Genomic DNA, 27,026 nt, shown 5'->3' on the forward strand with positions numbered 1-27,026 from the left:
TCCTTAGTCTAAGGGTGAAAGAGTCTTGTACATTAAAAAATGAGCAAAATGATAATTTTTGTAATTAATAACAAAAAATGTTAAAATTTATGAGATAATTTAATTAAATGGTTTCACATTAATTTAAAATATAACATAGTATTTTTAAACCGCATAACATGTTCAATCAATTTATCATATCTTATTCATCTGTTAAATGCAATAGTCTAGACACAAAAGTGAGAGTTTGAGTAAAAATATAAGTCTAGAAAACGAGTTTAGACAAAAAAATAATACTCATTCCTAAATGGGTTGGACCTCTCGTAGGTATGAGCTATTTCGTTGCTGTTTTGTTGTTGTTTCGTTGCTATTTTGTTACTATTTCGTTATTATATTATTACTATTTTATTGTTATTTTTTAGATATTGTATAACTCTTATTTCATTATTAATTTTACTACTATTTTAAAGGCATTTGATTGTTAAGTTATAATTATCTTATTATTATTTAAGTATAAATACTTCTTTTTAATTTATTTTCAATTTATTGGGAAACATTTATTTTAATGTTTTTAATGTATTTGGTCTTATTCCCATCCTTATGCTTCTTCATCCAACTAATAGGGCACTGTAGAGGTCTTTGTATTATAGCGTGGAATGCTTTTGTAGTTTCTACAAGTAAAATATTAACGTACACTAGAAATACAAGCAAAATGGTCATTTCTATAACAATTGAAGGGAAAAAACAATTAGTTTTATTAGGTGGAATTATTTAGATGATGTGACATTAATTTAAGATATGACGTGTGTGATGTCCAATTTCGCCCAGGCCCAAATTACAAACAAAAAAATTAAACTAAAAAAATAAAGTACAAATTAGAAAACAATCCATTTGCAATATGGCCCAATATGACCAAAATCAGAAAACCCTAATAGCCCAAATGGTGTATAACCTAAACAATTTTTAGAAGAAAAAAAACAACAAAAACCCTAGCCACTTTTGCGCCGCACCCTAGGCTAGCACCGCGGCCGCTCCTAGGCCTTTTATCTCTGCAACTGTCATTTCCAACCATCTACAAAAAAAAACGAAGAAAAGATAGAAACCAAACACGCAAGAAGGAGCAGTTGAAACAGTAGAAAAATAAAATAATTAATGTTGTAAAATCGACTATAAAAAGCCTAAAAAAACCAATTGTAGGGGGTGGTTTTTTTTTAAAGAGAAATAAAACAGAAACAGACACGAAAAGCAATAAAAAAAGATAGAACAAAAATTTCAAAAGGTGATTCTCTTCATTTTTTTCTGTATTAAAAACATAAAACTTAAAATAAAAAAAACTCACCGAGTCATTTTGGTTTCCACTACCGAGAGTGGACGAGGACAGATGGGCAGCTCCCTTTGGTGAAACGATGGAGAAACTGAAAGGGGTTTCTCGAATTTTTTTGTCGAGTTTCGAGGACCACTTACCCTAGATTTGGGTTTGAGGAGTCGAAAGGCCAAAAAATGGCCATTTTTTGCATTTTTCGGCCACCGGGAACGTTGGATCCCATCACCGGCGACCGGTGGCCGTCGTGGGGGCTTGCCAGACCCAGTGGTCGGCCCTAGGGCGTGTTTTAAAAAAAAAAAAAGGTTTTCAGTTTTTTAAAACTAAGATGAAATGATTTTTTTCCATTTTTTAAAACATAAATAGGGGTCGAAAACGACGTCGTTTTGGACTATTTCCTTAAACCCCAAAACTGAGTCATTTTGAGGGGATTGACCTGCCAACTTGACCCGACTTAGCAGGATTCGCGTGTTTTTTTAAAAGGGGTCTAATTTCTGCTTTGGCCCTTCCGCTTTTTTGTTACTTTTAAATTTCATCCTATTGATTATTATTTTCTTTTATTTTTCCCCTTTTGTTTTGATTTTGTGCAATTTAGTCCTTGAACCACTGTGGACCCATTTAGGGGATGACACGTGTCCCAAGGGTTTGGGATAATTACCCATCTAGTCCCTGTTTGTTTAAACTCTTTTGTTTTAGTCCTTATTTGATTAATTTGCTTATTTTTTATATATAATTTGTACCTTTAATTTCACTTAAATTTTATTTCAGTCCCTAGCCTATATAATTTTACTCCTTTTTGAACTTTTTATTTTTTACTATTTATTTTTATACCTTTTATTATTTTCTCTACCCTTTTTTAATGTTTAGCATTTAATTTATTTATATTCCTTTTTATGTATTTTTACATTATTTTTATTTTATTATTATTGATTTTTCTATTATTATTAATTAGTATTAGTATTAGTATTAGTAACTAATTATTAATAATAATATTATAATTATGTTATTATTATAATATTTCTTTATTTACTTATTATTTATCATTCTACCCACATAACCATTTTAAATTAATTCATTATCATCATATCATACATTAAGTTTAAGCATTTATCCATGTGTATATTATGCCTAAATAAGTTAAATGCACATCGTTTTAAGTGTTACGTTCGTTTTTTCGCACGATGCATAAAAAAGGAAAAATTTTTTATACCGTGACAATGTTTATTATCTTTGGAATTTAGAAGAGTCTTGTTCCTAACTTACAGAATATGGCTTTTTCTAAAACTGAAATAGTCGAATATCCATTTCAAAATATAAAAACTAGATTTAAGTACGATTAAAACGGTGATTATTCTGGTTTTCAAAAACTAAAGGCATCGTGTCCTAACTCACGGGGGCATGATCCTTCTTCTCGATTAATTCAGAATAGAGTCTTTTCTATTAAAATATCTTAATACAAAAAATGGATCATATTTTAAATTCTCTTTAGATTTTCAATTCTTGATACTAAGACATCAAGTAATCAACCAGGTACCAATTTTGGGTGTAACAAGGGTGCTAATCATTCCTCATGCGTAACTGACTCCCGAACCCATTTTTTGTATTTTGAAGACTGAAAAACATTGTTTTGGTAAATCAAACATCTTATTAAAACGACCAAATTACGAGGTGATCAATCACATCTCATGAAAGTGATTGGTGGCGACTCCATTTTCGTTTTTCAAATAAAATTCGATTTCAAAAAAAAGGTTTTGACAACATGAGTTGTTCACTTTTATCTATTGTACCTTAATTCCGACTATTAATTTAACCCGACTTAGTTTCTTATTCTTCTTTTTTTTGGTGAATATAACAAACTCAAAGTGCTTACATCAAACTACTAGAAGTAAAAAAAGCCATTTGCTTTATCTAAACCTTAGTCTTGAAAATCTCCTTAGAAATCTCCTCAAAAATTTAGACACCTTCCTTATTATCAAAAATCAATTTAGCGATCCCATCGGCAAATCTATTATTCTTCTTGGAAACAAACCTGAAAAACCACAATCTTCCATAGTTTAATAATTGTTTGGTTCTTCTAACCAAGGCTGAATTTGCATCCGCCGATTACCTATCTTCAATGACTTTAATCACCTACATGCTATTCGTATGAATTAGCACTCTCTCATATCTCTGTTCGTTTAAAATAGTCAGCCCATCCAAAATGCTCCAAAGTTCAAGTTCAAGTTCAAGTTCAAACACTGAACACTCCTCTAGGTAATGGTTATAACCAAGAATCCAGTCCCCAGTCCAACTACAATCGAGTAAATGAACATACCATCTCATATTTTAAACTGATGTTGTAACATTTAACCGAGTTAATCTCATAAAATTAACAAAATTTTTCAACTATTACGAAAAATATAATCTTGTTAATTTATCTACCTACAAGGATCTTTATGTTTATTTGAACTAAAATACATTCTTCATTATGGTACAGGGACCGATGTAGTATTTTTACCAATAATTCCCTAATGGAAAATTGGAAATCTGTTTGGTAGTATATTAATAAAATCAAATAAAAGAGGTCATTTGTGAATCCAAGGCTTGGTTCAGAATCGAACCTCAACATTGTATCGTTTACTATCTGCATATTATTTTTTTATAGACCCCAAAGTATTGATTTCTTTGTATCACCCCCCCCATAAAAAAAAAATTGAAAGGAAATGTATATATAGGTGATTTCTTTGCACTTTCATTTTTCAAATAATTGTTGTTGGAAACTGAAAATTGGATCAATTAAACTACTAATGTATCTTTCTTTCCTTGATCCCAAAGCAGAGATGCTTTTCAATTAAGGTTGACTGCGCTAAATGTTTTTAAAATTTAAAATATTGTAGTTGAGTCCTTAAAAGATCAGTATCATATCAATCACGTCCTTATGTAAATTTAGTTGTCAGCTTGGTTGCAAGGGCAACATTAGAGGAGGACAGGCAGGGTCTGGTCCTCCAAAGTGAAAATTTTGTCTTTCATTTTTATTTTGGCCTTTCTAAAATTTAAAATTAAATTTTGATCCTTCCAAATATTATTATAAATTTTTGTTTGTATAGTGATAAAATTGCATTTCAGTTCTCTCATCAATTTTAATTCAAATCCAACCCTCCCCATGAAATTATTCTAGCTTCGTGGTCAAATTATAAACCTGTGGACAACAACATCTTTGATATAACATTTTAGTCCTCTTGAAATCTTAGTGTTATTTTTAATATATTATACCTAAGTTATTCATCGATTCACAAATTTTAAATATATTGAATATCAAATATGATATGAACTGGTATTGATGGTTAAACCCGCAAAAAGATACAATTAGTATAATTACTAATATTTTGAAGAAGGAAGTTTATTTAACAGCTAATCATACTTTGTACAAAGAGAGGAAATCTCAATATTGAAAGCAAAGTGTTTCAACATCAAAAAGGGTGATCAGTATAGTCATGCTGGCAAGTAGACTCATAAAAAAGGGTGAGGTCATGGTTCGTCGTTGGATATCTTATTCTTAAAAGATGATTCAAATGTTGATGGTGCAAACATCGAAACTTTCATGTTGCAAATAAATCAAAAACGTGTTTTGAACCAATTATAGAGAGGTCTCTAACTTTAGTCAAGAGTAAAAAAAAAAAATCATGTTAGCAATTCGTTAATAGATTAATGAAATTTTTAGAGGTAGTGACTCGTTTGAATAATTATCATAATTAGAATGACTAAATTGCCAACAAAATTAAAATAACCAAAATAAGAACAATGCTATTTTTATCTCATTAACCCGTCGTATCTCACCACTTATTGCCCAAATGGACCCTCATTCTATAACTCTTCTTAAAATTCACCTTTTTGCATTACTTTTTACAATATATTAAACGTTTAAATTAAAAAATAAATCAATTTACCTTCAAACAAATAAACTATCACTTAACTTTCATAAATTTTATTTTAAGCACCAAAAAAAATTAATAAAAAAAGGACATTACTATTATGAACCATTTACATTTTGGTCATCATCATTAATTTGAGGTTAGACAATGTTATTGTATACTAGAGGTGCTAATGGGCCGGGCGCCTCGGCCCGGCCCGACGGCCTGCCCGAAATATGGGAGGGTTTGGATAAAAATATATGCCCGAAATATGGGCTTGGGCAAAAAAATGAGGCCCATCTAGAAAACGGGCCGGGCCTCGGGCACCACTTTTTCGGCCCGGGCCCGGCCCGATATAATAAATATATTTATTTTTTTAATTTTAAAATATTTTTTACATACTTTTTTAATTTTTTTAAATTTTAAAATACTTTTTTTAAATTTTTTTAATTTTAAAATATTTTAAAAATATTTTTTTAAATTTTAAAAATTTTTAAAATAAAAATGGGCCGGGCCGGGCCGGGCTTATGATTTTTTCCCCAAGCCAGGCCTGGGCAAAATCTTAGACCCATATTTCGGGCCGGGCTGGGCCCGGGCCTAGGACAAGGGCTGAAATTTTTTATGGGCCCGGCCCGGCCCATGAGCACCTCTATTGTATACTTATTTTATATTTTTACAAGAATTACCTAGGTTTTTATAGGAAAAGCCTTGGGGTTTTATAAAGAAAAACCGTTTTTTCCCTTTTAGAATTATTTTTAGCTTTTTTAATAATTTTTTTTGGGTTTTTATAAGAAAAAACTTGAGTTTCATCTTTATAGTTGAATAACTCAAATCCTCGTAAAAATTCAATTTTTCTTTCTTTTTAAATAAAATTAATTCTAAAAAGAAAATAATTGACTAGAATGAAGATTTACTAAAATTAGATGACTAAACCGAGTGTACAATCAAATTACCTAACCCTAAACTAACAATAATGACCAAAATGAAAACGGTTTATCATGATAATGCCTTTTTTGTAATTTTTTATTTTTAGTACCTAAAATAAAAAAATTATGAGAGTCCATAACCAGAGTGAAGTTTACCCCAAAAAATCAACTTTTCACTTTTCAGTTTTCACTGTTCAGGGACCAATATCACAACAGCAATGCCGATGGGAGTTAAGCCACGTCAAGCCTTTGGATCAACATTGAAAAGGTTCCACCAACAGGGAAATGGTTCCAAAAATATCAACCTTTGTTGTTATGCTTTTGTGATAATAATTTTCTCTTTCAACAAGCCACCACCCAAATCAAGTTTCCTTCTTTTTATCTCTTTCACAGTGCTGTAATTACATGAGCCAGCAATTACTCAGCAGCTGGTCGGCACCAGTTCCTAGTCCAACCTTAACAAAACCAAAAACAAAATAGTGTTCTTTTACCTTCGACTCCGAACTTTCTCTATCCATTCACACCCTGCCGCGTGTATTGGTGTACTATCGCCAACACCCCCTTGGTTTTTAACTCTTCATTCTTTTTCTTTCCTTCTTCCCATGGCGATCCAAGGTGTTTTCCGTTAGGCCCTTTTTCATCCATTTCCACACAAAAAGGTAAAGTTCTCTCCGTTATCTTTTTTTTTCTTCAGGTTTTTCTTATGTGGATGTTTTGATTTTGGTTTGTTTATGGAGTTTTTGTTATTAGGTTTGCTTTATCTTCTGGGGTTTTCTTATTATGTTATGATCTTTATTGAATTTTGTTAACTGAGTTCGTTTTAGCCATATATTTGGGATGTTAGCACAGACGTTTAGAATTTAGATCACTTTTGGGAATATATAAGTCGATTTGTCTTGTATGTTAATCTTAGCTAAAATACTGCTAGTAACCATGAAAGGAACCGACTTGTCTCTCTGATATATTCCACTGAGAGCCAAATTCAACTATGTAAACTATGAAAGGAACTTAATTGACTCACTGGTTTGTACTGAGAGCCGAATTCAGTATTTGAAAGGAACTGGAATTGGTTGACTGATATATTACTTAGAGCCAAAATCAACTATGTAACTTTGGAAGGAACTTAATTGGCTCATTGATTTTATAGGGGCTGAATTGACTCACTGATATTCTACTGAGAGCCAAATTCAGCTATGTATCTATGGAAGGAGCTGAATCGACTCACTGATATTCTACTTAGAGCCAAATTCAGCTATCTAACTATGAAAGGAACTTAATTGACTCACTGATATTCTACTGAGAGCCGAATTCAGCTATGTAACTATGAAAGGAACTGAATTGGCTCACTGATATTCTACTGATAGCGAAATTCAGCTATCTAACTATGAAAGGAGCTGAATTGGCTCACTGTTGTGCTACTGAGAGCCAAATTCAGCTATCTAACTATGAAAGGAGCTGAATTGGGTCACTGATCTGCTACTTAGAGCCAAATTCAACCATGTATCTTATCGTATATGGTGTAGAATAGGGGAACATAAAGATTCTAACTTTTAGATTTCATCTATGCACTCTTTTCTCATAGCTTTAGCATGATTGATGAAGGTTTACTTCCTTTTATTTCCATAGATTGTCAATTGGCTAACATGACACTCTTAAATTTGTTTGGGATGCACTGACAACAGTCTTAGGCTTGAGCTTCAGTAGTTTGCCACAATGGAAAGCCTTGGAGGCTTAGGGTTTAGTAACGTAAGCACTGCCACAAGGAAGAAAAGGAGTAGTGTGTCCCGTCGTCCTCGGAGTGAGTCACAGCCTCATACGGAGTTCCATGATTTGTCTTCCTTGTCATCCACACCACCTTCAGACAATGTAAGCAACATAAAATGAGATGATCTTTATGATACAATTCTTGTACTTCTTGGTTCTCATTAAAAAGTGTTCTATTCGAACCTATGCAATTCAAGGCTTTATAATTAACTATTGACATTGAATTTATTCAGAACGTGGTCAATGTTGAAGATGAAGCATATGAGGACTCTGATGAAGCTTCCAATGATGGTTCTTTCCAAGGCAGCAGTGACCGGAGGCATGGGAGAGTTGATTCAAAAAGAAGCAGTGAAGGTGTCCTTGCCCCAACTAATTGGAAAAGTACGAGTATGGCAGGAAGTTTCGGAAGTGTTTCAGATGGATTAGAAAATGAGAAGAAAGTCAAGAAAGTTAAACTTAAGGTTTGTGGCGTTACGCATACCATTGATGCCAAATCTGTAGGTGATGGTGCATCTGGTGCTGGGTCTTCTTCTTCAAAATCCTCTCGCTTTTCGGATACCCCTCGATCACTGAAGAAATCAAGTATTAAGGTTGCTATTATACAGAATTCCCAAGTCATACTCTTTTCTCATAGTAGCTTTTGATGTTCGTGTAGCGGATGATTTGCATCTTTCAGCTCAATATGCATGGCTTGAATTCTCATAACCAATTTTTTTCCTGCATTTTTAAATTCTTACTCTCATGCATGCCCAGAAGGTTAAACTTGTTGAGATTCCTGTGTCTGATCTGTAATTTTATGCAGGATAACTCTGATGACCACTCCTTTACATCAGAGAGGGATAGCACTTTGCATGGGGTTCGATGGAAGGATTTCTCAAGAGGCGATTTAGGTGTACGGCAGGTAGATCATGCAACAGGTAGGCTACCTGCCGACAATATCTCAACAAAGGAAATAGACAAGCATGAACCAGTTCGTAAGAGTAAGCGAGTTCCTAAGAAACGCTCATTAGAAGGTGTGCTTGATGATGAGGAAGATGATGATGAGATTCGATACCTTGAGAAGGTCAAAACAGCCAGATTAACTGCCGATTATGGTATAGAACATGGAGAAGATGGAGGAAGAAAACAGCTGAAGATATCAAAGGTAGCGACTAGGAATATTGATGGTCTTTATGGCTTAGATGTTGGAGATTATGGTTCGTCAAGAATAAGCAAGGAAGCTAAGAAGTCAAGATCGGGAAGAACCTCTGAAGATACTGATTATGTGGAAGAGGACGAAGAATCAGTTTCAGATGTTGAGATAGAAAATAGGAGAAAGAAAACCAAAAAGGAGGTTGTTGATTTCCTGGGGGACTCTAAGAAGGAAATGACTGTTACTACGCGTCAGCGAGCACAGCAAGCTGGCAAAGATCACTCTTCTAATTTTGGTATTGCTCCAATCGAGTTCCCAAATGGATTGCCTCCAGCTCCACCCAAAAGTACGCATTGTTGCTTTTGCTTCATTTTTTCCCATTCATGCTATCGTCAAACATGGATTCCGTTGAACATTTTGTGAAACCTCTCTTATATAAGTATCTGTGCATAATCTGATCACAGAGCAAAAAGAGAAACTCTCTGAAGTGGAGCAACAACTGAAGAAAGCTGAGGCTGCTCAGAAACGTAGGGTGCAGGTCGAGAAGGCAGCTAGGGAATCTCAGGTATGCACCATTGTTCCTTCCTTTTCAATTTTGCTTATTTCTGAAAAGGCTAGGATGAGTTTGAGAATATGGTTCGACCAAGGCTCCCTCTTTCGGAATGTCAGTTAAGTTAGAGAGGAGGCATACAAATATCATTGATGTTTGTTTTGATATATTATGATTTAACAAAAGTCACAATTACGTTCACTCATTACAAATCCATAATGGAACTATGCACATAATAAACCAAAATGCACCCGGACAACTCAAACCTGAATAAATCTGGACATGGTGGGACCTGAACCTGGAATCTCAAGGTTCTCAAAGTCTCCTTCTTGCCATTAGCTGCCTATGTAGGGATTAATCTTCCTTGATTTATCTAGGCTGAAGCTATCAGAAAAATTCTCGGCCAAGATTCAAGTAGGAAGAAACGAGAAGATAAGATAAAAAAGAGGCAAGAAGAAATGGCACAGGTAAAGATCACACATGATACCTTCTTTCTATTCAAACCATATCTTCCATCTCTATATATCTTTATCTTTTTGTGCAGGAAAAAGCTACAAATTCTATGATACTTGCATCAGACACCGTAAGATGGCTTATGGGGCCTTCAGGAACAGTTGTAACATTCCCCAATGAGGTTGGTTTACCAAGTATATTCGATCCTAAGCCTTGCAGTTACCCTCCACCTCGAGAGAAATGTGCAGTTCCATCTTGTACGAATCCATACAAGTACCGAGATTCAAAATCGAAGCTTCCCCTTTGCAGCCTTCAATGCTACAAGACAATGCATGAAAAGATGTCTGCCCTTACTGCCTGGTAGTGAAATGCACTACCAAAACGTCATTTCTGTGTGTATATAAGTTGTGTAAGGGATAGTTTATTTATGATACAATGCTAATATATGGAGTATAGGAGAGAAAGGTTACATACAATTCAATAAGGACTTGAATGTCCCATTTGTACACTACAGTATAGTGTTGTGATATTTGTATGAACCCATTTTGTTGAATATGATATAGTTGAGATAGAGAGAGCTGAGATAAATTGTTCTAAAAATAATGTATGTTAACGGATTTCATGTTTATCTATTTACAATGAATGTTCCTTACAAGGTTATCCCTTATCCCTGTAATAAACATGAATTTCTAATTATTGATACTCTTATCCCAATCATAAACATGACTTTCTAATCATGGATATGGTTAAATTCCTATATGCCACTAATTGTCATAATGGTAAGACATATTACTTTTCGAAGGTAAAATATGAGTTCGAATTTTGGAGACAACGATGTTGAAAGTAGTCACAAACCTCAAATATAGACTGTAAAATAGATATGGAGAATACTAAAATAAAAATAATACGTTGCAATATGATTCCGCTCAATGTTTTTATTTTTCTATTTTTCTTTCTTTTCTTAAGTTTTATTTGCTTCTCTTAATTATTATTTTTAATAAAATATTGAACTGAAACCCAAAATGATCCATATTGCAAGTATTGTAACATATTGATTTCTTTTTTTTAATCTCCATATCCATCTTACCATCCATTTGTACTTCAATGTTATTCATTAAAACGAAAAAACAAAGACGAAAATGTTTTCCATTTCTTAAAACCAAATGTAATAGGGTAAATAAAATAAATACATACAATAACATTTTAAATTCACTTCTGAATATTTTATTCTACTAAGTCAAATAATTATCCTATACTTAAAACCTAAATTTTTGAAAAATTAAAATTAATAAATTAAAATTTCGTGCAGATTCTTAATTTTTTATCAGTTTTGAACCATTCGATTTATATAATTAAATCGTCTTACATTCGATTCTTGATTTAACCAATTAAATAATAGATCCAGTCCATAATTTACAATCATGACACACAGGACTGGACAGCATAATTTTGATATAGCAATACAACGGATGGGCTTTATTTTAGGCCCCAAAGCTCCACATCTATAAATCCACAAATAAAAGGACTTGAAGCTCAAATCAAAGTACTTTTTATCGGCCTCGTCGACTCTGGTTCTGGAGTTTGCTCACTGAAAACTCAACAGAGCAAAGCAATTCCGCACTCTTCCAGAATCTTCCTTAGCCAACTTTTCCTCTAATCTTTTTGATGGCATGCAAGCACAGCCGTGATCAAGCCATGGTATTTCACTTCTTCTTTTTGCTTTTAATGGGTTCTTTTTTCATTTTCATTCAAAGGTTCAGTATGAAGCTCAAAAGATGCTACTTTTTGGCTTCCCAAAGATGTTTTCTATGATTTTTTTACATTTATTGCTTTAGTTTGTTGAATTCATTATGGAAATTGAGCTTTGCTCGAGGACTGTTTAAGTTAATTAGATACAAGAGTTGATTTGTATTCAAGCTTAAAGGTTTGACCTTTGGAATTTGGATTACTGAAATTCTATTTCTTATTAGTTATCATCTGGGTTCTCTTTGTGTTCTTCTTCCTTTTAGGATTTCCAGGGCTTTTTAAATGACTTGCAGGACTGGGAACTTTCGCTCAAGGACAAAGGCAAAAACAAGAAAATGACATCTCAGGCTTCTGGTAAAGAACAATTGGTAACTTTTCAATCCTCACATTTTGTTTAAGTATGGGACTAATCTGAAGGGATAAAGAAAGTTCTGATAATTTGATATTGTGGAATCTTACATGGTCTCATTGTCACAGAATATCACTGAGAAAGGAAGGCCAACAGGGAAGAGGTCCCTGAATAATTCTTCGTCAACTACTAGTTCCGAGCAATATGATTATTTGAAGAATTATGATAAACGGAGCAATTTGTCAACTAGCTTTGTGACTGAAGAGAATATGCCTGATGCTGCTTCTGAGAAAGAACTGGTGAGAAGTTCAGTTTTCATACATTTTCCTTTTGACCAATGTCTCAGCTATATTTGGCGTTGACTAGAGTAAAATGCTTTGAAATTTTTGCAGGGAAATGAATATTTTAAGCAGAAGAAATTTAAAGAAGCTATCGATTGCTACTCAAGAAGCATTGCCCTGTCTCCAACAGCTGTAGCTTATGCTAATAGGGCTATGGCCTATCTTAAGATCAGAAAGTATGCCTGACACTCTTTACATGTTCACTTATATTGGTAGCCTCCTGTAGTTCTATTGTTTTCTTTTAATGGCCAAATGTTTGTGATTGGCTTGCTGCATGAGTAATATATTTGATGAGGAAATAACATGAATGTTATTTTTATTCTCTCTTTAGATTTCAAGAGGCTGAGGATGATTGTTCAGAGGCCTTAAATCTTGATGATCGCTACATAAAAGCATACTCCCGTCGAGCAACGGCTAGAAAAGAACTTGGGAAACTTAAAGAATCCATTGAAGGTATGTTGAGTGCAAGTTGTCTCTTGGATTAACTCCTAAGCTGATTCATTTCTACTGCTTTTATTTAAATTTGATAGATCTTATATGGTGGACGTAGTTGATTGCAGATGCTGAGTTTGGCCTGAGGTTAGAGCCTAATAATCAAGACATGAAGAAACAGCATGCAGAGTTTAAAGCATTGTATGAGAAAGTAAGCAGTTTTTGTTGTTTCATCTTCTTCTATATACCTTCTGATTTTAACTTTGAAATAGCTCAATGACCTAAAATTATCTAGAAAAAGTTGTGGTTGATCATAAAACTGGTTTCGAATCATGGATGTTAACCAGGCCATGACTGAGCTGAAGGCATGCAGCCTTCTCCTTTTCTTTTAGTTTTCTTAGCAAATTGACGGGGATGGTTTTCGGAAGATTTTCTGTTTTGTTATTATTTCTTTGTTTCTCTAAGCAATCAATTGGTTTTTCTCATTGTAATTTTCATCAATCCCAGGAGATTCTGCAGAAGGCATCAGGGGTTATAAAAAAGTCTATGCAAGGAGCTCAGGAAGTAGGGAAGTCTGCGACAATAGATAATGGACTTGGGATGCATACTATGTCAGACAGTACACAAAGGAAAGGAATTGCTGCAGTTCAAGGGTCTCAAACTAAGGTACCAACTTTTAGAACTTCTTTTTTCCTCTTTTAACAGTTGGTATTTAAAAAAAAAGTCAAGGATATTTATATGTTGAGGATGAAATGGTTTTGGAGTTTCACTGATATTCATAAATACAGTTCTTGTAACAATTTCTCGATTATCTGGTAAACCTTGGTAACTATTTAAGCACATTTTGCATGGTTTTTTTTTTTATTCTTGTTTAAGGCATAGCATTTCTTGGTAGTGATAGCTATATTCATGGCTGACAGTATATATTACATGCTGATGAAGTAATTAGAATCTGTTGAAAGGCATAGGTGGAAAGGAATGAATTGCTCGTTCATTTTTCTTCATAGACCAGTTTTGCAATGTGGAATGACATATAACTCTAGATTATTTTTCAAAGGAAAAGATGAATGTTGAGTTCATTTATATCTTGAAGCCCAAAGTTTTTCAAATGTACTTTTCTAGGCTAGAATAGGAAATTATTTGTTTTTACATTTAGCATGGTCTGTTTTGGTAGGTTTCTGAATGTGACAAGCAGAAGAAACCTGAGAAGGGATCTGTAACTTTGGAGGAAATAGGAAAAAGAAATACCAGTGCTGGAAATACTGCAGATGGTACTCAACTAGATGCAGAGATTGCTGGTCCAGAGAACATTAAGGTAACAATATATAGTTTTTATATATTATTTCCATTGAGACTTCTATTGCTCACACTTCCTTTACTTCTGAGAACGGTATGGTTTTTTTCTTAAGTAATTAAAATACTACAATCCCGTAAAAGGTGCATCTTCCTCTTGTATTGTTTGTACTTTTTTGCTGCCAATTCCTCACTCTAGTGCTCATCCTTATAGACTTCTTCCCTCTGAGGTGGTCTCCTGATGACCATCCCATAAAATTTTTATTAACCTTTTTTAAGAAACACCTTGAATTACTACTTTATGAGTTACAAATTGGATTTGAGTTTTGAAGCAGGGAAAAATTATTTCATAAGCAAATATATTATCCTGAATTTGAAATCCCACTACTTCATATACTCTAGAATTGCTTTAGGTGTTTTTTATTGGCTTAGGTAGGGAGTCAGTGGTGTACTTCAATGAGCAATTGTAGTTGCATTGCCTTAAATTATTTGAGATCAATCTATAAGGTCCGTCTTTAAGTGTCTTAGGGTTCAGTGTACTGTTTATTAATTTTTAAGATGAATTCATTGCATAAATCTATCCTTTGCAACTTACTTCTATAACTAATAGAATGTATCAAGTTATTTGTGTTCTCTTTCTTATTTCTTTTTCTCTTAAATAAAATTAGGTTGACTGTGCCCTCATTTGATCTTCCATAGAGAAATAGCAAGACTAGAAAGCAAGATCTGAAGACTTCATTAAACCTATTCGTTGCTACCTTTATAACTAATAGAATGTATCATGTTATTTTTGTTTTCTTTCTTTTTCTCTTAAACAAAATCGGGTTGACTGTACCTCTTTCAATCTTTCATAGAGAGATACCAAAAGCAGAAAGCAAGAGCTGAAGGCTTCAGTGCAAGACCTCGCTTCTCGTGCAGCTAGTCGAGCCATGGCTGAAGCTGCAAAAAGCATCAGCCCCCCAAGTACAGCATATCAATTTGAGGTTTCCTGGAGAGCCCTATCTGGTGACCGTTCGCTACAGGCTCATCTTTTGAAGGTCTGTGTTAGTTCATATTTTCTATTTCTGTTTTACATAATAAGGCACCTATATGGGGTCCTTTAAGATGAATGTCCATGTGAATGTTATTATTTCTCGTCCAAGTCTCTTCAGTTGTGCCACAACTGATTTTCTTTTTTAATTTGTAGGTTACATCTCCAAGTGCTTTACCACAGATCTTTAAAAACGCAATGTCTGCTTCCATGTTAGTTGACATTGTTAAATGTGTCGCTACATTTTTCAGGTAAATGAAGTCTTTCTATGATCTCTACTGCCTGGGACTCATGCCAGTTTATATTTATGTTTGGCCAGATTCTTAACTCCTTATTGGTTTATCAATTGGCAGGGAAGATGTGGATTTGGCTATTAAGTATCTAGAAAATTTAACCAAGGTTCCAAGATTTGACATGCTTATTCTGTTTCTTTCACCTACAGACAAGGCTGGTATGTTTATGTGATTGTTTACCAACTATACCTTTTTCTGAGTCATACAAATTCCTCTTGAATGTTTAATAATATAGATCTATTTCCTAATTAATATAAAGTTTGGATAACAGAATCTTTGGTTCACTAAAAAAGGGGTTAATTGCACCAGACAATCAGAAATCCCAAACTAGAGACTAAGTTCTAAATTGGTCCCTAAACTTCAAAACATTCCAATTGAATACACAAACTAAAGTATAGTTCTAATCTAATTAGGTCCTTTCGTCAGTATGGCCATTAGCTTTTGCATTAAATGCTAATATTTATTAATCCATCCATTCGTGTTTAAAATGGAACCATGTTAGATCCAAGCTGTCAGACAGCTAAACTGATGAAAGGACCTACTAGAATTTAGCTCTTAGTTTGGAGGCTGGAGCTACCTAGTGCAATTAACCCGAAAAAAAATCTCTTTATTTGAACAAGGTAGAGAAGTGAATCAGAATGCTGACTTGAGTTGCTATTGAACAGATCTTCTCAAGGTATGGGATGAAGTATTTTGTAATGAGGCAAGTGCCATAGAGTGTGCAGAGATCCTTGATTACTTACGATCCGTATACGGCCTCAAGAAATGAAGGATATGCATTTGAAGAAATGTTTTGAGAGCAGTGAAAGCTGGTCCCTTCTGTAAGTCATTCATTTTGAAATGCTCACTGCAAATTTCTTGGTAGTAGCTGCTATGGGGCTTGGCCTTTGGGGTGGGGTTCATATGAATTTCACCTTTTGCTAAATCTCATGATTAAAGGATGGAGAAAAATCTAGGAAAAAGCAAATTATTATGGAAATGTTTGGCTTGGATATCTTGTCACAATGTTCCAAAGACATAATCAAAGTCATTTTCATTTAATGCCTTTTCTTTTCTCATATGGTTATGATAATTATTATTAATGCTTCCTTCTAATCCTTTTTCCTGTTTGTATTCAAATCTTGTTTGCTTCCATGACAACAATGTGTTTGACCCTTTTCTTTTAAAAAAATTTCATTTATATATAATTTGGGGATGTTTTGTGCAATTAATCCATAATTTTGTTTTGATGGATGGTTATATATGAAGATGGAGTTGGGAATATGGCTATTTGTAATCACATGATATTATTTATAGGTGAAGCCAACTCTACTGGAAAGTAATCCATTTGTGGTCAATCATAGGTCCCAGCGTTTAAAGTTATACAACCTGTAATTCTTCATATTATTGTTAAATTTATTATGGTAGTTGAATCATGTATCCTCATTTTCCATTCAGGTCACTGTCAAACCCAGCTTGCCTATCACTCTCTCTCTATATATATTCTCATAATTCATCTACTTAATTCTCGTATGATAGCACTAGCATTTAATATATTTTCCCCATGTGATTTATACAACTCAAATTGTAGGACCTTGACTGACAACAATTCTATGTTGTTTTGATTAAATTGCATCAGACGTTGATTTACAACAATTATTTTGAGTTAAATTATGTATTAAATTTTAAATTGATTTATATAAACTTCAAAATAGTTTAATTGAATCCTCAAATTAAAGTCTTGTTCCCATAAAATTTTTGTCAAATTTAATTGTCTGTTTTGTCATTAAATACAAGTTTAGATATGTCATGTAACAAAAGTTGAATTTAGAGTAAAGAATTCTAGTAGTGTTAATATTGGACTTGCATCTTAAATTTGGAAAATTGGAGGATTAAATTTTTAATGCTTCATTTGGGAAGAATTTGAATTTGGATTATATTTATTACGCAAATTGTAATAAATATAATGCATGTATTACGGATAAATTAGTTAAGATCAATATAAAAATATAAAAATATTTATTAAATCCAAAATAATTTTAAGAAATCCAGATTCCTAATTAAATAAGCATGTAATAAATCTATAGATTAGAGAAACTTTCATGGAAACAAAAAATGTATACACAATATAGTAATTTATTAATTTAATTATACTCCATTCTAATAATGAATTCAACATAGATCAAGGAAAAATAATAATTAATTAAATCAATGCAAGTTGATACCGTACTTATCAAGTTTATTAACCTCTTATAGCTCTCATTCAAAATAAATGACCAAAAACTCAACAACTGTATATATATATATATATAGACATATATATATTTTGGTCACAAATAAAATCAATTAATCAAATATCATTTCAAATAAATTCTCTCATAATTTATATTTTATCTACAAATTTAAATTCGATATTTTAATTTAAAAACATTGAGTTTCTTTAAATAGATATTTACAATCATATGAGCTAGCTTTTGCTCTCATGCAAGAAAGGAAATTTCAAAATCTATGTAAATTAACAAAAACAGAAATTTCCTCATTTATTTTAGTAAATTAATGTTTTCATGAATGGAAGATTCTCAGAATGAATCCAAAGAGTAGCATCAAATACAATTATGGACCAAACACCATTCCTAACCATGATTAAAGTGCATAGTCCAAAGCCTAACAAAGTTTTACAATGACATGGTACAAAACAATCCATTATCCCCTACATTCAAAATAAAGGTATGTAGAAGACTTTTTTGTGTACAATGAGATTCCCTGTACCATAAAGCAAAAAATTCAAACAAATTCAAAGTTGATGAACAAGTGTGTTCTTTTTTTGGTTCTTTGAGTGGGTGGTGTTGTCTCTGAGTTTTGTGGTCTTCCAAGTTCTGGTACAAAGACAAAACATTTCACTTTTTAGTTTTTACCACCAAACAGACATATATTGGGAAAATCCTGACACACCCCATCACGTGATTCTTTGCTTATATGCACTCTCTTTGATATTGTTCCTTTGAATTCTCTTAAAGCACGCGCCTTTTTCTCTTTGATCGTTTTTTGGCTAAGTTAGCCTCAGCCTTGCAGATCTGCCAGTCACTGCTGCTGAGCAAGGTTTGTACTTTCTTTTTCATTTGCTCTTAGTATCCCATTAAATTTTATTTTTCAAAGATGGGTCTTTGATTTTTGTATTATACATTTGATTCGAGCTCTTTTTATTTGTTTCTCCTGCCTGGGTTGGTGATATTTTGGTCTCTACATTTAGTTTTAGGGTACAAATAGCTCATCCTTGTTCTTATTTTAGCTCGAAATTTTCGCCTTTTGTTTTTATCCAATACCACTACCAAAGATGAGACTTTTGTTGGAAATGATGGTTTCATGCTTTGGAGCATCAAAGATGAGACTTTTTTTAGGTTTATTTATTGTTTATGGTCTAAAATATCTCCCTTCTTGCATGTACAGATATGGGGTTCATCTCAAGGAAGATCTTCCCAGCTTGTGGAAGCATGTGTGTGTGTTGTCCTGCTTTGAGGTCAAGATCTAGACAACCTGTTAAACGTTATAAGAAATTATTGTCTGAAATTTTCCCCAAGTCCCCTGTGAGTAAATTGTTCACTCTTTTTTGTTCTTTTTGGCTTATGAATTTTGGTAATGTGTTGATGGCCAGTAGGTTCAGTACCCCCATTGTTTGATGATGAAACTTACCATTATATGTATGTATTTGAGTTTTTGGTGCAGGCATTTAAAGCTATCTAGTTGGGGGTTCTTTAGTTTTAAGGCAAGGGTTATAATAGAGAATCTTTGATTCTTTAATATGCCATTAATGGCTGGTAGAGTTATCTTCTTTTCTTTCAATGGGAGTCTAAGTTATTATTGCTTTTGTTATAATTGGTTGCTTTGGCGTGACTGTTCGTAAAGCTATTGAACTCATACAGGATAACATAGTTGATGGTTTTATAATTTTTAAAATGTCTGATCCTCCTGTTGGATCTTGGAATGACCGAGAGAAATAGCCAAATTCTTAGCTGAAGCAATTAGCAGTTTAATTGGTTCGATTTTGAAGAGTAGGTTCAATATGTGATGTGTTTACTTTTTGATAAGCTATAATTCTAAATTTAAAGCCTCACCGTGTATTGCAGGACTCCCCTCCCAATGAAAGGAAAATTGTCAAATTATGTGAATACGCTGCCAAAAATCCTTTCCGAATTCCCAAGGTACTAATAATAATGACTATGTTTCTTATTTGTCTGCAAATTAACCATAGTGCAGCCTTACTATTTTATGCCTGCACGCTGATATATTTACTATTCCTCGGCTTTTTAATAGATTGCCAAGTATCTTGAAGAAAGATGCTACAAAGAGCTGCGCTATGAGCACATCAAATTCATCAATATTGTTACAGAAGCTTACAACAAGTTGCTTTGCATGTGTAAGGCGCAGATGTAAGTAATCATTTTCCAATTCTTTTTTTTAATTCATTTTATTTCTGTGTGTTTGTATGGAGAGTCATTGACTATTTGCATGTTCTTGTATGATAAACTTGCTTTTTCACCTTGTAGGGCATATTTTGCTGTTAACTTGCTGAATGTTGTTACTGAACTGCTCGATAACTCTAAGCAAGATGCTATGCGGATCCTTGGATGCGAAACCTTGACCTCGTTCATCTATAGTCAGGTTAATGGTTGCTTTCCCTTTTAAGATAATTTTTAATTGTTTCCTGGGTTTTTACTTAGAGGGGAATGTACAAACATTATTTACTCTCTGTGCTATCTGATATGAAAATCATCTAGTGCTGCAAGTATTTTTTTTCTGACAAGGGATGCATATGAAATTTGTTTTTCATTTCCATGTATTGAATGGATATCCAAATGAAATTTAATTATTATTAGATATTTGTATCCATGCAATGATCAGGTGGATGGAACTTACACACATAGCATCGAAAAATTTGTTCATAAAGTGTGTAAGTTGGCACGTGAGGACGGGGAAGAACATCAGAGACGTTGCTTGAAAGCATCTAGCTTGCAGTGCCTTTCTGCCATGGTAGTTTAAAAAAGTTCATTTCCTTTTCTGTTTCCGTGTTATCAAAATTAATCATGTAATGAAGCAACTTTCTCAATTTCCAACTTTTTCCATCCATATTAAATCTCGAGATATAGTTTAACTCATTAGGGTTTTTTTCCTTGGTAGGTCTGGTTCATGGCTCAATATTCCTATATCTTTGCTGCTCTTGATGAGGTTAGTGCATTTCATAGTTATTTTCTTGTAATTCCCTCACTGTTGCCGGTTTGTTTTCAAAATTTTGATGTTCCCAACTGCAGATGGTATATGCCACTTTAGATAACTATGAGCTAGACACTCGTATTGATGATGATAATGAGAGAGAACCCCATCATAATTGGGTAGATGAAGTGGTTCGGTGTGAGGGTAGAGGTGCCATTGTGGTCTGTGATTCCAGTCCTAGCAACATGATTATCCGGCCTCAACCAGAGAAAAAGGATCCCTCTCTTTTGACAAGGTACCATTATTACTAAGCTGTAAAGGAGAATTTTTATATGATATAACAAACTACTTTATGAAACACAGTGATGATAGAATGGTTTTGTACCTTTTCGGGTCCCTTTCTGTTTTCCTAAACTGCATTTCTTTTTTCGTTTTCCGTTTTACAGGGAAGAGATTGAGACGCCTAAAGTTTGGGCTCAAATTTGTATTCAGAGAATGGTTGAGCTGGCAAAGGAGAGTACAACATTGCGCCAAGTACTTGATCCGGTATTTGTCTACCTTGATTCTCGACGGCACTGGGTTCCTCAGCAGGGGTTGGCAATGGTGGTTTTATCTGACATGTTGTACTGGGAGGCTTCAGGGAATCACCAACTTATTTTAGGTGCTGTTATACGTCATCTAGACCACAAAAATGTGTCCCATGACCCTCAGCTGAAATCTAATATCGTACAAGTTGCGGCTGCTTTAGCTAGGCAAACTAGATCTAGAGGGGTGCTTGCCGAAACTGGTTTCGTTAGTGATCTATGCAGGCATCTGAGAAAAAGTTTCCAAGCCACTCTTGAATCGGTAGGGCAGCAAGAGTCAAACTTAAATATCTTGCTTCAAAATTCCATCGAAGACTGCTTGTTGGAAATAGCAAAAGGGGTAAATTTGAAATCTTTTTTTGGTACATTCTGCTGTGTTTCGTGCAATGCTTTTAGTTTACTTGAGTTTCTGTTGTTTTTTTACTAGATTGATAATGCACTACCTCTGTTCAACATGATGGCAATATCACTCGAGAAGTTGCCTTCTTCTGGCATTGTTGCTCGTGCAACAATTGGATCATTGATGGTCCTTGCTCATATGATTTCATTAGCATTAATCTCCTCTCGCTTACAACAGGTACGATCTGTTTTATGTGCTGTAGCTTCCCCAATTACTGTTTGCAGAAATTTCCCTTTTTTGTATTCTTTTGTCAAATATCTAGACACTTTAGCATATGTAAATTACTTTTGGATAATGATTGAAGTTATTTTTAATCACATCTCGCCGAACCATTTGCTAAATAATCATAGGTGTTTCCTGAAGATCTTCTTGTTCAACTGATGAAAGCAATGTTGCATCCCAATGTTGAGGTCCGTATGGGAGCACACCACATATTTTCAGCTCTTCTTATTCCAAGTTCTAGTCATCCTCGACATGAAGTTGCATCTCTGCGTTCCGGTTTTGTCTATGAACCAAGAAGATGGCGTTCCACCAATGCTTCTGCATTTGCATCCATATCAGCGTTGCTTGAAAAGCTCCGAAGGGAAAAGGATGGCATCAAATTGGAGAAGAATGGTTGTAATATTCATGAAGATTTTAAAGGAAAGGACAATATGGAGGAGGACTCGAAACAAGGCCTTGTCGTGAAGAGTTCCCGTAACATCTATACTATAACCTCTATTATTGACCGAACGGCTGCATCAAACATGGTTGAGGCAGTAAGTTTTTTTTCTTCTCACAATTACGTTATACGTGCAATTATCTAGTCTACCACTTGGTCATTGATACCATCGATATGTTTCTATTAATTTTTGCTCAGGAACCATACATCATGAAGCTGACGGAGGATCAGATAATGCAGTTACTGTCAGGTTTCTGGATACAGGCCACTCTTTCTGATAATTTGCCTTCAAACATAGAAGCCATATCACACTCTTCCATGTTGACGTTAATTTCTTTACGATTGAAGGTAAATTGAAATGCTACATGGTGTTAACCTTGAGTAATTCGGAACTTCTTTTCCTGAATTTATTTTTGGGTCCTATGTTGCTTGGATTCTAGTGATGGTTTCATTTAATTAAAACATAATACGGCAGCTGCCGAGAGAGTCATGAGATGATCTTCACAAAGAAAACTTTTACCAAGAAAAATAACATGATAAGTGGCTGCTAACTGATCTGCATATATGGTTTTTTTACTTTGTCCCTCCGCTAATAGTATTCTAAAATGTGATGTCACAGAACATTAATGACAATCTCGTTGTCCGCTTCTTCCAACTTCCCTTGTCTCTAAAGGATATCTCCTTGGACCCTAGCAATGGTATGTGCTCTTAATAGGCGGGCTTTTATATTTTAGGACTGGATATTTAATTTGTTAACTTTTTGTTTTATTGTGTGGGGTTTCTCAGGGACGTTAACTCCAGCGTTCCAGCGATCAATCCTTATGCTGTCAATGAGCATGCTGATGTTTGCAGCTAAGATATATCAAATACCTGATCTGATCGATCTCATCAAGTCCATAGTTCCATTTGATGTAAGTTGTTTTCCTTGAATTGCTAGATAAGAACTATTTTTGGTTGCCAAATGCGAGAAAGTTGGCAGTTTTTGTGGTATAGAACTCATTAAATCGGTATACTGCAATGTCACTTATTTGCAACCATGCTTATCTATTTTCAGGCTGATCCTTATCTAGGCATCAATGAAGACTTTCAAGTGTTTGTAAGGCCTCAAGCGGATGTCAAATGTTATGGATTGGTTTCTGATAACCAACTGGCCTCTTCTTTGCTATTGGAGTTGCGGGATAAAATAGATGAATCCAACAACATCTTGATGGATATCTTGGTTCGAAATTTATCGACCATTACTGAGGTTGGATGCACAAAATTTATCCACTGCTACTTTAGAAATGCCCTCTCTGTCTATTAAGTTTCTAATACTACTTTTTTTGTGCTTGCTAAGCTCGAGATAGATGATCTTACGAAGCAGTTGACAGAGCCATTCACACCTGATGATGCATTCATGTTTGGCCCACGATCTATTCTTGACTTGGACCACAATCAAATGACTCCCTACTCAAAAGAGTCTCTTTCTTTTGATGAGGTAGCGGTTAAGCTGCGAAGTGTGTTACTCGAATAAATTTTTTCAAATCTACCTAAATGGTCACCGCTTATGTGGCAGGATGTTCAAACAAGTCAATTACTTGAAGATGATGCAAGAAGTGAAGCATCTGTCCTCGACCTGTCCCACTTCATTCCTAAAGCGCCCGCATCCCCTTCTATCTCCAATGTTATTAACATTGGACAACTCTTGCAATCGGTAATCTCTTGTAATTTTCTGCAATTACATGCCATGAATCTTTGTATGATCATATGTTTGTTTAAATTACCGTATTTTTTAGGCACTCGAGGTGGCTGGTCAAGTTGCAGCAACATCCGTCTCTACATCACCTCTCCCGTATGATACCATGGCTAGCCAATGTGAAGCATTCGGCACAGGTACAAGGAAGAAGCTCTCCAACTGGTTGGCCCATGAAAATCATCAAAATGAAGCTGCCAATAAAACTATACTGACAACCGATGCTGCTGATAGACACGTGATGATGCTGAAGAAGGTAAATAACAAATTCCTTAAAATGTTGGGTTGAGTTTCTAACGAGAACTGCTAAAACTTGGAAAAATGACATAGAGAACACGTTACTCAGTTTCATGACATTAGCATGATCTGCTTTCCTTTTGTAACCTTGTTTGCTGGTCTCTATTACAGATTTCAAACGGGAATGCTTTTAACGGTGCTGTCTTGCAGCTCGACCCATGCTTATCAATGAGGTTGCCTCCTGCTAGCCCATTCGACAATTTCCTTAAAGCAGCCAGACATTAAACAAGGATATTGTAGTTGTTTTTATGTTGTAAAGTTGAAGGAAGTAACTAGATTGTAGTAACCCTTAGGTTTTGAAAGTTAGTGATAATTTGAGGGCATACATTCCCTACTATTACTAATCCTTCTTGTGGCTTGTGTGTATCTTCTTCTTCAAAGTTGAATGAACTAATTTGAAGCCAACTTTTAGTCAGTTAAATGTAATCATGCCATTCTGTTTGGCTTTCGTGCTCCGGTAGATTTGGTTTTCAAGAAACTCTGTTGTGCTCAATGGGAGTTTCAACTCGGATCAAGTGGTGGACAAAGCCATGACCAAAGCAGCGGAATCCCATGCTCTATTGGTGCCTCGGAGGCATTATGGAGTACTGGGGTTGTAGGCATTCATGGAAACTTCTCCCTCCTAGATGGCACAAGTTAAACATCAATGGATCTGCCTTGTCGACCCCGGTAAAAATGGAACCTGAATGATGAGATAGTAATGGTGACTGTAACTGGGGCTCAGTCTTGCAAGAAACAGTAACATCTATCATTGTGGAACTTTATGCTTGTTTATCCCTCTTCAGCAGATCCTCTTTTTATTATTTTCCAGTACTTCCCTTATTTTATGTCAACAGCCATCGGACTGTATTTTACCCGTTATGCATGCTGAGGCCACTTTTGTTGGTTAAGTTTTAACGTTTATTTTGATAAAAAAAATTTGAAAATCAGAAATTAAAAATAAGATTAAGTTTTGGTAAAATTGATTTCTTATTTTTAATTATTTTTATTTTAACAAAAAATATTTTTAAATTATGCTTTAATTCATTTTTATTTATTTTTAAATATAATTTTTCATATTCTTTCAATTTTAATTATTTTTAATATAATTATTATTAATTTTATGAATATTTTATCATTAAGTGAATTTATGGTATAACAATGAACTTTGTTTTATTTTACACATATATTTTGAAAATTGATCAATTCTATTAGCAATAAATGCATGTGGCTTAGGCTTTTATTTTATTATATTGAGTTTAGATGCTTCAAAGATGACATCTATAGCTACCTCTTGACTTGGGCTTTGATACAATGTTAATGTCTATTTGTTTGATCACATGAGATGATAAATCAGAAGTTTACATTAGTATTATTAAATCACGTGCATAGTAAATTTAGAGTTTACTATTCCAAATATATTAACTTAGTTGACATGACCGGTTAGACTATCTCGATTAATAATGATGCGACAATATGATAATTTACATCGACATTTATTAAAAAACCTGAAGGTTTTTCATTTTTAAAGATTTCTCAAGTGCTCTTTGTTCTCAAAGAAGATGATTTATTAAAACCTCATTAACAAAAGTTGAGGTTTAATTCATTGCATTCTGAAAGAATATGAGTCCATTGATCCAACTAGTGGATGTTTTGATATAATTTTGGTAGATGTATATATAAGATAATCACATGAGTTAGCAAATTGCAATCTATTATTTGTGAGATCACTTATTCAATGATTGTTTAAGAACAAAACTTTTAATTATGCGATCGAGACAATTCTTGCTAATATTGGTGAGTTTATTTATCAAGCTTTAAAATATTATTGTATGCTAGATTGTTAATGCCAATAGCTATCGCAAAGATTGTTGCTTACATGTATAAAATGATTTAGTAGAATTAATGATTAAGTGCCTCTAGTTGGTAGCTAAACCATTACTTTGGAAAACAAAACTTTTGTATATATGTATAAGGATATGATATTTTATAGGAATAGACATTTGTACGTATCATGCCAATAAGTTTTGATTTCCCATTATAATTGACTTTTGGTCGGGATCAAATACAATCCATTTTAGAATTTTTTTTGAATGTGCGATATATTTTTAAGCTGCTCCATCACAATATACAAAATGGGTATTCAAAGAAAGTTGAAAATATATATTAGTTATGACTCTCCTTATATTATTCAATGTGTTGAATAAATTGGAAATTCAATTATAATTTGATAATTTTCCCAACATTAAGAGGAGAGAAATAATAGCTGGATAAAATAAGTTACTTGGAATAAATTATCATTATTTAGATCCTCATAAAAAGTAATTTAAACTGCTAGATGTATTTATTAATCTAATGAGAATAACCAAGTGTTATATACTAAGTGATGTTTGGAAATCCTAGTTGAACAACCTTGTTAGAATAAATGAAAGTATTGCATACCGAAACATGGTAGATCAATTAGCTCCAAATATAAAAATTATCGTAAAAGAAAATAATAAATCAAGATAGTCTTTTTTTTTGAACAATAAATCAAGATAGTCATGTAATAGAGATGAGTGCTCTAGAAGAGACTCAATACATAACTAATTATTAAAACTCTAAAAGAGATTCAAGTATCTAAAACTGACGATGGAAATAATGAAAATAAAGATATCTCGGTAAGTTATGTTAATACGAGAAATTAT

At 33.8% G+C, this 27,026-nt stretch overlaps 3 protein-coding genes across 6 annotated transcripts; all 3 read left to right on the plus strand.

Annotated features, from left to right (window-relative positions):
• The first annotated feature begins 6,452 nt into the window (after positions 1-6,452).
• LOC105761123 (uncharacterized) lies at positions 6,453-10,675 on the plus strand. Its single transcript, XM_012578829.2, has 7 exons — positions 6,453-6,775; positions 7,799-7,982; positions 8,114-8,470; positions 8,683-9,358; positions 9,477-9,577; positions 9,940-10,029; positions 10,107-10,675. Exons 2-7 carry the CDS (start codon positions 7,830-7,832, stop codon positions 10,377-10,379), a joined length of 1,650 nt encoding a protein of 549 aa, XP_012434283.1. The 5' UTR covers positions 6,453-6,775; positions 7,799-7,829; the 3' UTR covers positions 10,380-10,675.
• An 881-nt stretch (positions 10,676-11,556) lies between these two features.
• LOC105761122 (uncharacterized) lies at positions 11,557-16,540 on the plus strand. Of its 3 annotated transcripts, none has more exons than XM_012578827.2 (12): positions 11,557-11,713; positions 12,025-12,129; positions 12,239-12,409; positions 12,503-12,627; positions 12,783-12,904; positions 13,012-13,094; positions 13,391-13,549; positions 14,058-14,198; positions 15,031-15,213; positions 15,363-15,457; positions 15,560-15,657; positions 16,165-16,540. In XM_012578827.2, the coding sequence occupies exons 1-12, from the start codon at positions 11,681-11,683 to the stop codon at positions 16,266-16,268; spliced, it is 1,419 nt and encodes a 472-aa protein (XP_012434281.1). In that variant the 5' UTR covers positions 11,557-11,680; the 3' UTR covers positions 16,269-16,540. The 3 variants fall into 3 exon arrangements, with proteins under 3 accessions (XP_012434281.1, XP_012434282.1, XP_052480506.1); XM_012578828.2 differs by having other exon boundaries at positions 12,055-12,129; XM_052624546.1 differs by having other exon boundaries at positions 11,684-11,713; positions 12,025-12,115.
• Positions 16,541-18,236: 1,696 nt separating this feature from the next.
• Positions 18,237-25,147, plus strand: LOC105761121 (protein SEMI-ROLLED LEAF 2). 2 transcript variants are annotated; one of them, XM_012578823.2, is made up of 19 exons: positions 18,237-18,577; positions 18,926-19,062; positions 19,603-19,677; positions 19,790-19,905; positions 20,023-20,137; positions 20,378-20,506; positions 20,654-20,701; positions 20,785-20,981; positions 21,133-21,610; positions 21,698-21,847; positions 22,021-22,428; positions 22,530-22,679; positions 22,951-23,029; positions 23,118-23,242; positions 23,386-23,577; positions 23,668-23,808; positions 23,887-24,024; positions 24,107-24,319; positions 24,472-25,147. In XM_012578823.2, exons 2-19 carry the CDS (start codon positions 18,928-18,930, stop codon positions 24,583-24,585), a joined length of 3,003 nt encoding a protein of 1,000 aa, XP_012434277.1. In that variant the 5' UTR covers positions 18,237-18,577; positions 18,926-18,927; the 3' UTR covers positions 24,586-25,147. The 2 variants fall into 2 exon arrangements, with proteins under 2 accessions (XP_012434277.1, XP_012434278.1); XM_012578824.2 differs by lacking the exon at positions 18,237-18,577 and adding an exon at positions 18,620-18,735.
• Positions 25,148-27,026: the final 1,879 nt, after the last annotated feature.

This window comes from Gossypium raimondii, chromosome 11, assembly GCF_025698545.1.
Source record: "Gossypium raimondii isolate GPD5lz chromosome 11, ASM2569854v1, whole genome shotgun sequence".
NCBI classification, from domain to species: domain Eukaryota; kingdom Viridiplantae; phylum Streptophyta; class Magnoliopsida; order Malvales; family Malvaceae; genus Gossypium; species Gossypium raimondii.

Coding starts and splice junctions, on each gene's coding strand:
- LOC105761123 (XM_012578829.2), top strand. CDS start 7,830: ATGGAAAGCCTTGGAGGCTTAGGGTTTAGTAACGTAAGCACTGCCACA. Junction 9,578..9,939: donor AGGCAGCTAGGGAATCTCAG/GTATGCACCATT, acceptor TGATTTATCTAG/GCTGAAGCTATCAGAAAAAT. Junction 10,030..10,106: donor GGCAAGAAGAAATGGCACAG/GTAAAGATCACA, acceptor CTTTTTGTGCAG/GAAAAAGCTACAAATTCTAT.
- LOC105761122 (XM_012578827.2), top strand. CDS start 11,681: ATGGCATGCAAGCACAGCCGTGATCAAGCCATG. Junction 13,095..13,390: donor TTAAAGCATTGTATGAGAAA/GTAAGCAGTTTT, acceptor CATCAATCCCAG/GAGATTCTGCAGAAGGCATC. Junction 13,550..14,057: donor TTCAAGGGTCTCAAACTAAG/GTACCAACTTTT, acceptor CTGTTTTGGTAG/GTTTCTGAATGTGACAAGCA.
- LOC105761121 (XM_012578823.2), top strand. CDS start 18,928: ATGGGGTTCATCTCAAGGAAGATCTTCCCAGCTTGTGGAAGCATGTGT. Junction 20,702..20,784: donor TCTTTGCTGCTCTTGATGAG/GTTAGTGCATTT, acceptor TCCCAACTGCAG/ATGGTATATGCCACTTTAGA. Junction 23,809..23,886: donor AGTCTCTTTCTTTTGATGAG/GTAGCGGTTAAG, acceptor CTTATGTGGCAG/GATGTTCAAACAAGTCAATT.